The 13,406-nt window shown below is 42.7% G+C and overlaps 1 protein-coding gene across 2 annotated transcripts; it reads right to left on the bottom strand.

The window, feature by feature from the left end:
- Window positions 1-7,826: 7,826 nt before the first annotated feature.
- LOC104883021 (G-type lectin S-receptor-like serine/threonine-protein kinase At1g11410) lies at window positions 7,827-13,158 on the bottom strand. Of its 2 annotated transcripts, XM_048634585.2 has the most exons (9): window positions 11,988-13,158; window positions 11,514-11,812; window positions 11,439-11,477; window positions 10,414-10,545; window positions 9,746-9,909; window positions 9,451-9,661; window positions 9,097-9,334; window positions 8,583-8,733; window positions 7,827-8,485 (listed from the first exon to the last, which is right to left on the bottom strand). In XM_048634585.2, exons 1-9 carry the CDS (start codon window positions 12,923-12,925, stop codon window positions 8,177-8,179), a joined length of 2,481 nt encoding a protein of 826 aa, XP_048490542.1. In that variant the 5' UTR covers window positions 12,926-13,158; the 3' UTR covers window positions 7,827-8,176. The 2 variants fall into 2 exon arrangements, with proteins under 2 accessions (XP_048490542.1, XP_048490541.1); XM_048634584.2 differs by having other exon boundaries at window positions 11,439-11,812.
- Between the last annotated feature and the right edge of the window lie 248 nt (window positions 13,159-13,406).

Here is a 13,406-nt window from a genome sequence, read left to right as displayed (position 1 = left end):
TGCGCCTGGCCGAGATGCCGTTCTCAGAGGCCCAAGAGACCATGGCCAAGGCTAATAAGGCCTTTGAGGAGAAAGTGGCAGAGTTCGAACATTTTGTCGAGGTCGCCACAGCCCAGAGAGAGTCTGCCAGCAAGAGGCAAAGGGAGGCCCTATAGGACTGCAAGAAGGCCGACCACCGAGCTGAGAAGGCTCGAAAGAATGCTGAGGCGGCTATTGCCAAGGCCTGGGATTGCAGGGAGGCGATATTCAATGACTGGAAGGTCTCTGACGAAGGGAGAACCTTCCTCGAGGACGCTTCCCTGCAAGCTTCCGAGATAGGTCAGGCCGAGGTGCTCCTCAAGGTGCGATTGGTCCTCGAGAGGATTGACCCTAGTCTCTCTTAGGCTGACGTCAAGAAAGGTGTTAAGGCACTTTCTCAGGAAGAAGGAGCTGCTGAAGCTTCTCAAGTCGAGGGTCAGGTTCCTCCCTCCGCTAATCTCGAGGGATGACCCCCGGCTCTTCCTTCTTTTCTTCCTGCCCTCCTTTTTCTCTTCCTTCTCTTCTCCCAGCCTCTTCTTTCTTTTCTTATGTCTCCTACCAAGGTTAATGTTAAACCGTTAAGTTTTCTTGTTCGATCTAAGCTCTTTCTTGATCTTGTAATGTAGTAGCTTCGATAGCTTGTACCATGATTAATGGAATAAAACTCGATTATTTGTTGTTTCCCAGTTTATGTCTTCGAGCTTTTTGTGCCTTTGAGCTTTTATATTTTGTATTTTTGAATTCGAAACACATGCTGATTGAGCAAATTCGAGGGTCTTTTAACAGCAATTTTTACAAAGGCTAACTTAACCACTGCTATGAGAATCAATGCCTGAAAGAATAAGGCAAGTGACTTTTACAAAGTTACAAAAATTGGCGCATTGAGGTCTAGTGCCTTACAAAATTTACAAAAGGAGTATCTTTATGTAGTATACCCAAGCTTGAGGGACAAACTTTCAGACATAGAATTTACTTAGATTATCCGCATTCCATGGTCGAGGAAGGGGACATCCCTCTTGGTCTTCTAAGCGATAAGTACCTGGACGGACCATCGAGGTGACTCGATATGGACCCTCCCAGTTGGACTGAAGCTTACCCAACTTAGGCTCTCGTCCAGTTGCTTCAAACTTCCTTAGCACCCAATCATCGACTTGGAAGGGTCGATGCTTGACTCGACGGTTGAACAACCGAGTAAGTTTAAGTTTGTAGGAGATGACTTATAAAAGAGCCGTGGCTCGAGTCTTTGGGAGGAGATCGAGGTCGATTTTCTTTTCTTCCTCATTGAGGTCATGGTCATAGAATGTGATCCGGGGTGATGGGATGCCCACCTCGATGGGCAAGACATCCTCGCTACCATATACCAAGTTGAATGGCGAATGGCCCGTTGCCTCTCGAACAGTTGTTCTCGTTGACCATAGGATACCAGGAAGGTCATCGATCCACGAGCCCTTAGCTCCTTCGAGCATTGTTTTTAGCCCTTTCAAGACCACTTTCTTGGCTGCTTCCGCCTGCTCATTAGTCTGTGGTCGACTAACGACGGAGAATCTGGTTTCGATTCCAAACTTGGAGCGGTAGTCGCGAGTAGGGCCACTGTTGAATTGCCGACCATTATCTGATATAAGGATTCGAGGGACCCCGAATCAGGTGATTAAATGTTGCTAGATGAACTGCTGAACTTGTTTTGCCAATGATCGAGGCCAGAGCTGCTGCCTTGACCCATTTTGTAAAGTAGTCGACCGCCACCAGTAAAAACCTTCGCTGTCGTGAGGCTGGAGGGAAAGGTCCAAGAAGGTCCATTCCCCACAATTGAACGGTAGAGGGGATTGGATGGTGGTCAAGGAACTTGCAGCTTGGTGAGGAAGATTAGCATGCATCTGGCAGTCTTTGCACTTTTGGACCATTTTCAAAGCATCTTCCCTCATGGTGGCCACTGGCCAGTAGTACCCTAATCGAAGAGCTTTAGCTGTGATAGTTCGAGCACCTTGGTGACTTCCACATGCCCCTTGATGTATTTTTCGGAGGACATAGTCCCCTTTTTGGGGGGTGAGGCAACAGAGAAGTGGGTGAGTAAACGACTTCTTGTATAATTGTCCCTCGTGGTATGTGAACCATCGAGCCTGCCTTCGGACTCTTTCTGCTTCAAGCTCGTCTTCGGGGAGGATGCCATCTTGGGAGAAAGATATGATTTTGTCCATCCAAGTAGGACTTCTGTTAAGAGTGGTTAATTACCCCCTGTTGATGTTGGCGCCTTTAAAACTTCCCACATGATGGGTCGAGGCGAGAGATCCTCTGCTGAACATGCTAATCTCGACAGTGCATCTGCTTGTTGATTCTCAAATCGAGGTATGCGAGTTATGTTGAAGAGTGATAGGCCCGAAATTTCCTCCTTCACCTTCCTCAGATACATCCTCATGTTGTTTTCTTTTGCCTCGAACTCCCCTGTCACCTGCCCAACGATGAGCCGGGGATCGGAGTGGGCTTTAAGCTTTCGAGCGCTGGCCGTTTTGCATAGTTGGATACCGAGGAGTAGCGCTTCATATTCAACCTCATTATTCGAGGCGGTGAAGTCGAACTTAATGACGTATTCTATTCTATTCTTTTGTGGGTCCAGGATCAGGAGTCTGGCACCCCATCCGGCTTTAGACGACGACCCATTGACAAACAGATCCCAGGAACCGTCTTCTGTAGGTTCGGGCCAGGAGGTGCATTCTGCTATAAAGTCGGTCAGAGCTTGTGCTTTGATAGCACATCGGGGCTTGAACTCGATGCTGAAATCTGAAATTTGGTTAGACCAGTCAGTTACTCTGCAGGACTGGTTCTTTCCTTCGATTATTTGGATGACTTGTGAGAACTTTGATGGGGTGAGCTTGAAAATAGGGTTTGAGCTTCCGAGTGGCGAGAACCAAGGCAAAGATCATTTTCTCGATGGGGGGATACTTGGCTTCCGCGTCTCAAAAGGCGTGGCTTATGAAGTACACTGGATGTTGATTTTTCTCGCGCTCGGCCACTAGGACTACGCTAAGGGCATGCTCTGACACATCTAAGTAGACGAAGAGCGTCTCTCCGGGTAAAGGTGAGACTAACTTAGGAAGGCTGGCCAGGTGGGACATGATTTGTTGTAAAGCTTCCTCTACAGATTTGTCCCACTTGAACGTCGACTCCTTTAGGGGTCAAAAGAAATGGAGACTCTTGTCGACAGATCGAGAAAGGAACCGTCCTAAGGCCGCCATGCAGCCGGTTAGGCGCTAGACTTCCTTTCCTAATGAAACCTGCGGCTAACAGCTTCTTTACCTCCTTGGAGGCAGCAACACTTCTTTCGGCCCCTTGATGCCTAAGTTTTTGCTTGATCGATCTGTATCCTTCTCGAATATTCAACCGATGGACCATAAGTTGGGGATAAATTCTTGGCATCTCGTCGACGGTGTAGGCAAACACATCTTGGAACTCTTGGATGACCTCGACGATTTGAGCCCTTATGCCATCAGGGACTTGCTTACCGATTTGGACTGTTCGACCCCTTTTATCGTCGATGCACACCTCCTTGTCCCTGTCTCCTGGTCGAGGCCTCTCATATCATTTGGGATTTTCAGCCATGTAGAGCCCCATGACGGGGAGAGGATCCTCAGGCTCCGGGCACTTTCTCTTTCGAGTGACTTCTGCATCTCTGTTCTTAAGACTGTTGATGTAGCATTCTCGGGCAGACTTTTGGTCCCCGAATAATCGGGCGACCTTTCCGTCGTCGCCGTTGAATTGTAGGAGCAGCTAGTATGTGGAGATGGCAGCCTTGACTTTGTTGAGCGTGGGGCGCCCTATGATCACATTATAGGGGAGGCTGGTGTCGATGACAAGATAGTCAACGACTACATTTTTTCCTTTGCCTTTTTCCCCCATCCGAGTGGGGAGCTTGACCGAGCCGACGGGGTGGACGGACTGTCCGCCAAACCCTACCAAAGGCTGGTCGATTGGTGTGAGATCCGCTTCTTGGTATTGCGATTTCCTCAAACAGTCCATGGTGATGATGTCCGCGGAGCTTCCACTGTCGATTAGCACTCGACCTACCCGCAGATGGGCTATTTTCATATTGACGACCAGGGGGTCATCGTGCGGGGTCTGAATGGGCCGATGGCTGTCCTTGAAGGTCATTGTTGGGCATGTTGCTGAAGAAGCTGCATCGGTCCCGTTTTTCAAGGTGTAGAGGCGCTTCTTTCGAGAGCTGCTGGTTAAGCCGCCCGAGGCGTATCCTCCCGCAGTGACATTCACATACCCAGCTGTCTCGTCGCTCCGGGTTTGCTTTTATTTTCGAGGCTCAATTTTCTTTTCCTTCTGATCTTTTAGATATCAATTCACATTTCCTTCATTGGCTAGTTTGTCTAGCGCTCTTTTCAGCTCTCGACAGTCACGGGTTGTGTGACCGCAGTCATGGTGGTATTCGCACCAGAGCCTCTTGTTGATGGACGTTCGGATGGGGTTAGGCTTTGGTAAGGTGTACTTCTCCTTGATGTCCAGGTAGATCTCTCTTCGGTTCAAGTTGTACCGAGGATCGTGCCCATTGTCCTCCAGCCGGGGGTTCTTGTCTTTTTCTTTTCGAGGGACATCCCTTGAATTGTCCGCTCGAGGACTATCTCGTGCTTTCTCTTGTTGGAACTGGGTTCCTCGTGTGTCTTGCAGATATCAGACGCTTGGATGAACTTTTGGGCGAGGCTCATAGCCTCTGAGAATGACGAGGCTTGACTTTCTGCAAGCTTCAGTTTGAATCTGCTCGAAGGATACAACCCGGACATGAGCGTAGTGAACGCGACACTGTCTTGAAGATTGGAGACCTTTAGTGACTCCTCGTTGAACCTTTTGATATAATCTGCCAAGTCTTCTTCTCTTCGCTCCCTAATAGACATGAAATGAATACTCGTCTTTCGGTGCCTGCGACCGGCTATGAAGTTCTGTATGAAAGCCGTCTCGAGAGCTGTGAAACTCGAGGTACTTCTAGGGGGAAGCTTAGTGAACCAGGTTAAATCCAACCCCTTTAGGGTAGTAGGAAAGAACTTACACCATGCAGCCTCGCTGCTTTTCTGCACACTCATTTGTGCTTTGAATGCTGCTAAGTGGTCGATAGGGTCGTAGTGGTCGATTGGAGGAACTTTGACCTTTCGCGGGATGCGAGCCCTCATGATATTCTCGCTAAAAGGAGTCATGAAGCCCAGGTTTCCCATTTGGGCCTCAGACTCGTGGCTGTGCTCAGAATTGCTTGATGCCTGTTCGTTTTCTCGATGGCCCTTCTGCTGTCGAGGTTCCCTTTGTTCCCGGTTAGGGATGGGAGGGGTTTCTCCTACTTTGGACTGTGCTCGCTTTTCGTTCAGGACTTCACGAGCGTCACGATTGCCATTCCTCAGATGGCGCTTGTTGATCACATGTCTCGCGTCCCCCTTGCTAGGAGCAACTCGAGCTGACCTTTGAGGAGCTCGTGGCGAATTCGGTGGGTCGAGGGCTATGACCTGAGGTTGTTGAGGTGCCTCGATCGAGGTTGGCTTATGACCAGTCGAGGTATGGGGGGAAGGGGTGGCCTGTTCCAGGTCCCTTCTCCTCCTGCTTGGAAGTTCAATATCAGGGACCGGAGGCTACGCTCGAGATTGTCAGTGAGACGATCTGCCAGTTGCTGGAGATCTTGTTGAGTGACCGGATTAGGGTTGGTTTGCTCATATAGAGGGGGCTCCACTTGAGTTTGAACCGTCCTCCGTTGAGGTCTCCCAGGGTTGATGGCACTGGTAGCCTCTCGAGGGTGGACCTCTTCAAGGACATGTTGATGACGAGATGACAGGATGGCAGCTTGCCGAGGGTTCTCCGCCGTTTCATCAGCCACCTCATGGGACGGTGTCCTCGAGCGATGAGATAGGACGGGGGTCCTCTGTCGTCTCCTATTTCTCCGAGTGATGGTGACGTAGGAAGATTAGCGGATAAGTTCGATAAGGAAGTTCGACAAAAGAGCTTGAAATGATTTCCACTAATCGGGCTTACGGAGTCCGATTGCTTTTTGTGAGACCTTTCTGGAAGCGGAACGGGCCAACGAGTCAAACTCATCGCTAAACTATGACCTACAGGCTTTTTAAGCCATCCAAGTTCGTTTAAGGCCCGAAATTAGCATTTTAATTATTTCCGAATTTTATTATTTCCTTAATTTCATATTAGGGTTTTGTGTTAAGTATTTAAACATTATTAGGTCGTCATGGGGAGGCAGTTTTTGACTTTTAATAATATCACAGAGTTCCTACTTTTTTCTGGTGGATTCCGGAGTTTTTACAGATTTATCGCTTGTAAATCTGTTTGTTCTTGATCGAGATTAGCGCTTGATATTCTCCATATTTTCCGACTGCGTCAGATGGCCATGACTTTTAGTTCGATATCCCCACAGACGGCGCCAACCTGTTTCGGGTTAAAACTTGTATTATGTGGGATGGATCGAGATTAAGGTTAATGATGGTCGGATGCTCAAAGATTACCGAGAGACATGCACAAGACGAGAGTTAGACTATCTCGGGGGTGAATACTGGATCGCCCCTTCGACGATCAAGTCACTTGATGTGTGTTAATTGGAATATGTGAAGTAGTTTGTCTAGAATTCATTACCTTAATAAATGGGGATTTGCTCCATATTTATAGGTGTTGAAGTGTGAAAATGCCCTTGCTAGGCTGGCACAAGATCCAAGACAGATGGGACCCACTGAGGGCTTGCTATACTGGCAAAGGGCTTTGGAGCATATGGTAGCCCACTAAGGCTTAATGGCCCAAAACAATATGAATCATAAAACTTAACATTTTCTGAATATACATGAAGACAAAATTAAATAACATTTTCCATAATACTAAATATATTTTCAATTATGAAAACAAAAATGGTCATTGGTTAAAGTTTTTTTTTTATTTTATTTTGGGGCTCCACTGGAGACCATATGGTAAGATAAATGGCTCTGCCAGATCGAAATCTGTCACAGGTTAACCCAACTTGGATTTGTGGGCAGACACTTTGAGAGTGGAGGGATGATAAGGGGAACCCTCTCTCAAAGTACCTAATAGGGATCGAAACCCCAACCTTGAAGTTAGAAGGTTCTTTTCTTACACAAGATCAAGCGTAGATAACCCTTAAGGCCTACCCATGTATAAAAATAGTTATTGATTAAAGTGATGTATGTGAATAATGTAAAATACAAATAAACTACTTCCTCCGTTTCGTTTTCAATGCAACAAATGGGTATTATTGGTGAGATATAAAATATTCATTTGTTGCATTTAAAACGAAACGGGGAAGTATTATATTTAATATGAACCATTATTGAACATCTATGCAATTCAAACATATAGCTTTACAAACCAAAATCTTTCACCCCGCATTTTGTTTACTACTTGCATCACTTTAACTCGTTGGTTTGTTGTTATTGTCAAAGGACCAACTCAACCAAAAGTTTAAGCTGATGGTTGAGCCCCCAGATTTAGATCTATACTCTATCACGCCCCCTCACGCAAGAGCCCTTTGGGTTGAAGTGTGGATGCAACACAAGCCTCCCTCATACCTAGCGCTAAATATTCGACTGAGAAAGGAGGGTGGACGAGATTTGAACCCATGGCTTTTTTGTCACGCTGGCTTCGGTATCATGTCAAAGGACCAACTCAACCAAAAGCTTAAGTTGATGGTTGAGGCCCCAAAAATAGATCTATACTCTATCAATTATTAGTTTATTAGTACGATAGGCCACCACTTTTGTATCACTTCTTATTAAAATCTTTCACCAACCAACAAAATCATGAATTGAAAATCCTCGTGCCACCAAACCAATTTAAATATGATTCCTAACACGTTTTTTTTTTTTACAAGATAGCTCAGCAGGTAGAGCAAAGGACTGAAATTCTCGTGTCACCAACTCAAATCTGGTTCCCATAGCATAAGTAAAACAGAAATGTAGTACAAATATATACTACTAACCTCTAGCGACAGCATAAAAAGTTACAAACCCCAAGGTATTCTAATTAGCATGTACAACCATATAATAACAGCAAAACTAGTATGAATTTCGTCGTTTGTGGGTCTCCGAATGTGTAAATAACGCAACATGAATCTTAACCCATGTACAAATATGTAAAAACCAATATATAGCTTGAGCCATCCTTATCTTCAACGACCATCAACCATGCCAGTAATTGATAGTTCATTTACAGAATAGGCTCCAACACTTGATGATGATGGATCTGCATCGTAACGACTTCCTTTGTGAATAAATGCAGGTTGATTAGGTAAAGGAAGTTCCACTTTGTTGCTCAACATAAACACAACTGCTGACATTGTTGGTCTATCTTCTGCACTTTCTTGTACACATAGTAGTCCAATCTGTATACAGCTTAAGACTTCCTCCTCAACAACATTATCTTTCAGACATGGATCCACAATCTTAAAGGAATTTCCTTCTTTCCAAAGCTCCCAAACCTGAAAATATTCGCGTGATTATATCCAAGTTCGAATAGAAGAATAAGAATCATATATATTATCATCAGAATTTTCTCTTTAGGTGAAAGTTTCTTACATGACCAATTAATTTGATAGAAGGATTGTCAGGGTATAATCCTGAGTTTTTTCTACCAGTAACAATCTCCAATATTAAGACTCCAAAACTGAAGACATCCGACTTTACTGACATCAACCCCTCAAGTGCATACTCTGGTGCCATATAGCCACTGAGAAAGTATAGATGTAACAAAAAATATATATTAGAAACCCTGGTTTACAAGCTTTCAACACTTAGATCTACACCCATAAGTATGATGCACAATTTTATTCTCTTTCAGTAAACCTGCATATTCTTTTCGTTAGATCTGTGTGTAAAAATAACATAGAGCATGCACATGTTTTGGAGAAATCAATATGCTAAAATAACATGCAAGTGCAATGAAATAACATCCATGTACATTTATATAGAAAGAACATGTAGAGTTTAGCGTGATCTACATCATGCTACCATATGTAGGTTATATATTGTGGATTTTCAGCAAATTTAATTCAATGAGAAAATATGATTTTTGTGCATGTAATTAGCTTACTAGGTTCCGACCACCCGGGTTGTGTTAACTTGCACTTGCTCATTTCCAAATATTCTAGCCATGCCAAAATCTGAAACTTTTGGAATCATGTCTTTGTCCAGCAGGATATTGGCTGCTTTCAAGTCCCTATGGATGATCCTTAATCGTGAGTCTTGGTGAAGATATAACATCCCTCGAGCAATCCCCATTATGATATCAAAACGTTTACTCCAATCCAAAAACGACTTCTTCTCTTCCTCTACAATGAAGTTGATTAATCAACAAAGAACGCATTACAACTCTTTGAGCAAGATCATAAATGCCTCTATTTTAGGAACTGATTTACTAAAGGAAAACAGCAAAATATATTCTTACTGAAAATGATTGTGTCCAAGCTTTTGTTTGGCATGAATTCGTAGATCAACATCTTCTCCTCTCCACGGATGCAACACCCTAACATCTTCACAAGGTTCCTGTGCTGAAGTTTCGCAATCAGCCTAACTTCATTCTTAAATTCTTGTATACCTTGTCCTGAATTAGGAGCCAGTTTTTTGACAGCAATTTCTTGCCCATTTTCCATTCGGCCCTATAAACGTACACAAATTGTTTAACCTGAATATAAGCTGTTGAAAAGTGATTAAACTTTAGCTTCATAACAGAAGAAACTTGCCTTGTACACTGATCCAAAGCCACCTTCTCCAAGCTTGTTAGCCAAACTAAAATTGTCAGTTGCTACAGCTATTTCATTACGAGTAAAAAAGGGTAAATCTGAATTTCCATCACTTTCTTCGGCATCTTTTGTCCAAAGAGATCTTTCAGCTTCCTCTTCCCTTTCTGTCATCACGAAGTAATGGATATAGTCAATGCAAGTAATGTCCATAATTAAGTTTGTCAAGCTATAAGAAAAACGTCTTGGCATTTCGCATTTCATATTTAGAAGACAAGCATGCATCTAAGTCATACGAAAGATTGATATACATACACAAATGCATGTAAATGAGAGAGAGAAATGAGCTCATCTGAAAACTCAAGTATATCGATCTGAATTTTTTGTCAGCAATATATTTTCTTTTTACCATATTTTGGCTTACCATTGGGGCCCTATATTGACCCCTCTACATTGATAGTCCTGTCTGATAAAAGGCGTATATATGTCAAATTTTACCAACATTACTTACATGATACATGGACGCTTGTACTAATAGAATGTTACCATTGCCTTGACTTTTTTGATTGTTTATCATCTTCGATCTTAATTATTAGAGTTAGAGAGAGGCCATCTAAATTGAACTCTTTACGGCAAAGCAAAGCACAAAATGTAATAATCAGTAGAAGTACCTCTTCTCTTCTTCTGGTGCACCCAATATACCACGAAAATTATAAGTAATGTGACTGTCAGCCCCACAAGAACTATCCGAATTGTTTTCAGCTTCTTATTTGCAAGTGGGCCTTTCAACTTCTGATATTTTGCTGCAAAAATATTTCGTAAGAGATACTGTATTAAGTTCTTAGCATTGAAAGTGTCGAAAGTCTTTCTTTGTATCAGTATTCAGTATATTAAGAGCTGGGAGTGGCATCTCACAAGGGTATTAAGGTAATTTTATAAGCTATAGGTACCAAAATAAGTATAAGTTGGTACCAAAGCTCACGCAAACTGGTATTAAAATAAATTCACCGTGATACCGATACCAAAGTAACTCTTGGTATCAAAGTGTATTTTTAGTATCAATTTAACTAAGCTTTGATACCAACTTATACTTACTTTGATACCTCCAACATATGAAATTACTTTGGTACCAATAACAACTCACTATGTCAGTATGAATTACCAACACTTTTTCGTATATTAAGACATAAAAGAAAAAAAAAACATACCAGTACAATTTTATGAACAGAGAACTTTTTACTTGATTCAAGTAAAATTTCTTTAAACCTCATGATGTGCATAAGTGATTGGAGTATACAGTCTACAGCTGAAGTGAAACTTCTATTTATTTATTTATTACAGGATAGTTGAACTAGCGTTTTTATCTGCCAAATAGCATGTGAGCATATTGCTAAATCTTGCGAAAATGATCTGCTCCAAAACACAATATCATGAAGTAATCACTTGGCTCGCAAATTAGAGTTCATGTAGCCGGTACCCTCAGGACATCATTTTCCATGGAATTAAAAACTAAACAAGCTTGCCAAGTAGGCATGCATCAATATACGTAACAATTGTCACAACTAGAACCATACCCTTTAAATTTGATGAGTTGATGTGTAGTTAAGCAGAAACTTGGATGATGTACAGCCACAATTTTAGACATGTATATATGATTAACGATTAACACAAGTACACAACTTAAATGAACCCATACCTAACTCAACTGCATCGGCTCGAAAGTAAACATCTTGGCCTGCATTGGGATATATCCGGGTATCCAACGTTTGGCCTGCATTGGGATATATCCGGGTATCCATCATTTGGCCGTACAATGAAATGCAGCCACTGCCTCCACCAGTGTCATCTGCACTGGTATATCCTATGCAAGAGCAGTTGTTTAAGCATTCTTCTTCGCACTTCTTTAATGTTGAGTTCTTGTTTACCACGGCTTTCGATGTATCAGGCAACTTAACGTTTGCTACCCTCAAAAACCCTTCTCCGTTTTTGCACGTTGACCTGTTTTCAATTCTCGCACACCCTTGTGAACCGTCTCTCAGATACCAATCTCGTGGTGATTTTGGTTCAAACCTGTTGGAAGACAAGTGTTAACGAGCTACAGAATTTATGCAAAAATGCTGAGGTTTTCTTATGTAAATGAAGATGAACAAAAAGCAAACACTAAACCAATGAACCAAAGAATATGTATCCTCTTATCAGAAGTACGAATGAAATAAAATCATCAAACTAAAATAAAATTAAGTACCCAGGAAAACAAGTGCACTGAAATTGGTTGACGTTATTTGGGTTACAGGTACCAAAATTACCGCACTCCCCATACTGATCACAAAGCTCCTTTGGTGCAGACCAAAATTCGATCCAACGTTTAGTACTCTCATGCCATGTTCGTCTCTGAACACTTCCTGAAATATCATCTACCAAAAAGATTGTGATGATTTGATCATTAAGAACGTTGTAGGTGACATAAACCTCATTCGGATCACTGACAAAACTGTAGTTAAAGATATAAGCACGGATCATGTCTGGAACTCCACTCCATTTCTGTCCAACCCATGGACCAGTTCGCCATACAGGGTCCGAACCTTGATACAAGAAGAACTGAGGAGACCCAGTTGGATCGACCCTAAAAGAGAAATTCCCATAACTCGGATCATCTTTCGATCTCCAAGAGGTCAAATAACGATTCAACCCAGTTCTTCTATCCAAGCCAAGCTTCATCCCTGGAAGAAAAGTGTCTGTTATATGGTCAAAGCTCTGCCAGAGCAAAGTTTTGCCATTATCAGTTGTCAAGACTAAATTCCCAGAATCTAGCAGCTGGCATGAGGTGCTATTCTTGTTAGTTGGAGAGACTGGAATAGAAACATTACTGAACCATATGACAGTAGTAGTGTTCCGGGAGGTGAGTGTAAGACGGCCATCTCCATTGATTGAAAGGATTCCGAGAGGATCAGTTATGGGTTTATCTCTGTTAGCAACCCAAACAACAGTTTGCACCGAAACCTTGGTGAACCAAATTCCAACATATTTTCGAGCGGAATTTCCAGGACTGAAGAATCCTAGAGTGAACTTTCCTGCTTTGGATGTCAAGACATCGCCTTCTTTGAGAGGACTAGTAGGAGTTATGGTGTCAGTGGAAGCACATAACTGTAGTGAAAGAAACAGAAACAGGGCTCTCAGAAGCATTTCTTTGAATAATATCAATGGAGTATACAGTGTTGAAGTAATCTAGGGAAATTAACAGTTAACACTATCATTCTCTTTGTTGATGCATTTATTTGTTCAATGTTTTGGTATATGTCAACTTCTTGAAGAAATGTGATAGGAATCAAAAGCCAATAGTTGTACACAATTTGTTGGCAGCATAGTGGCTTTAATGAAGTATATGTTTTCATGTTTGGGCAAGCTTTACTGCATTAAAAAATACAGTTTGCTTAGTTTGGGAGCTTCAGACTCCAAATAACTAAAGTTAATTAAGATATGTAAAGTTGCTAAATCAAAGTGATTGAGACAGTATAAAGCAAAATAGGCCACCATATAGAGCGAAGGCCCAAGACTAGTTGCTAGATCCGGCAAAAACCGAATCCGATTAGCCTAACCAAGACCTGAGGTTTTCTTAGAAACAACCCATGGTTGAACCAATGTGACCCAAATTCAAGTTGGCTGG

Source organism: Beta vulgaris, chromosome 8 (assembly GCF_026745355.1).
Source record: "Beta vulgaris subsp. vulgaris cultivar EL10 chromosome 8, EL10.2, whole genome shotgun sequence".
Classification (NCBI taxonomy): domain Eukaryota; kingdom Viridiplantae; phylum Streptophyta; class Magnoliopsida; order Caryophyllales; family Amaranthaceae; genus Beta; species Beta vulgaris.
Note: the sequence above shows the minus strand (reverse complement) of the source record. Positions and strands in the feature narration are given on the sequence as shown.

Coding starts and splice junctions, on each gene's coding strand:
- LOC104883021 (XM_048634584.2), bottom strand. CDS start 12,925: ATGCTTCTGAGAGCCCTGTTTCTGTTTCTTTCACTACAGTTATGTGCT. Junction 11,813..11,987: donor CAGTGCACTTGTTTTCCTGG/GTACTTAATTTT, acceptor GTCTTCCAACAG/GTTTGAACCAAAATCACCAC. Junction 8,486..8,582: donor CTATCAAATTAATTGGTCAT/GTAAGAAACTTT, acceptor GAATATTTTCAG/GTTTGGGAGCTTTGGAAAGA.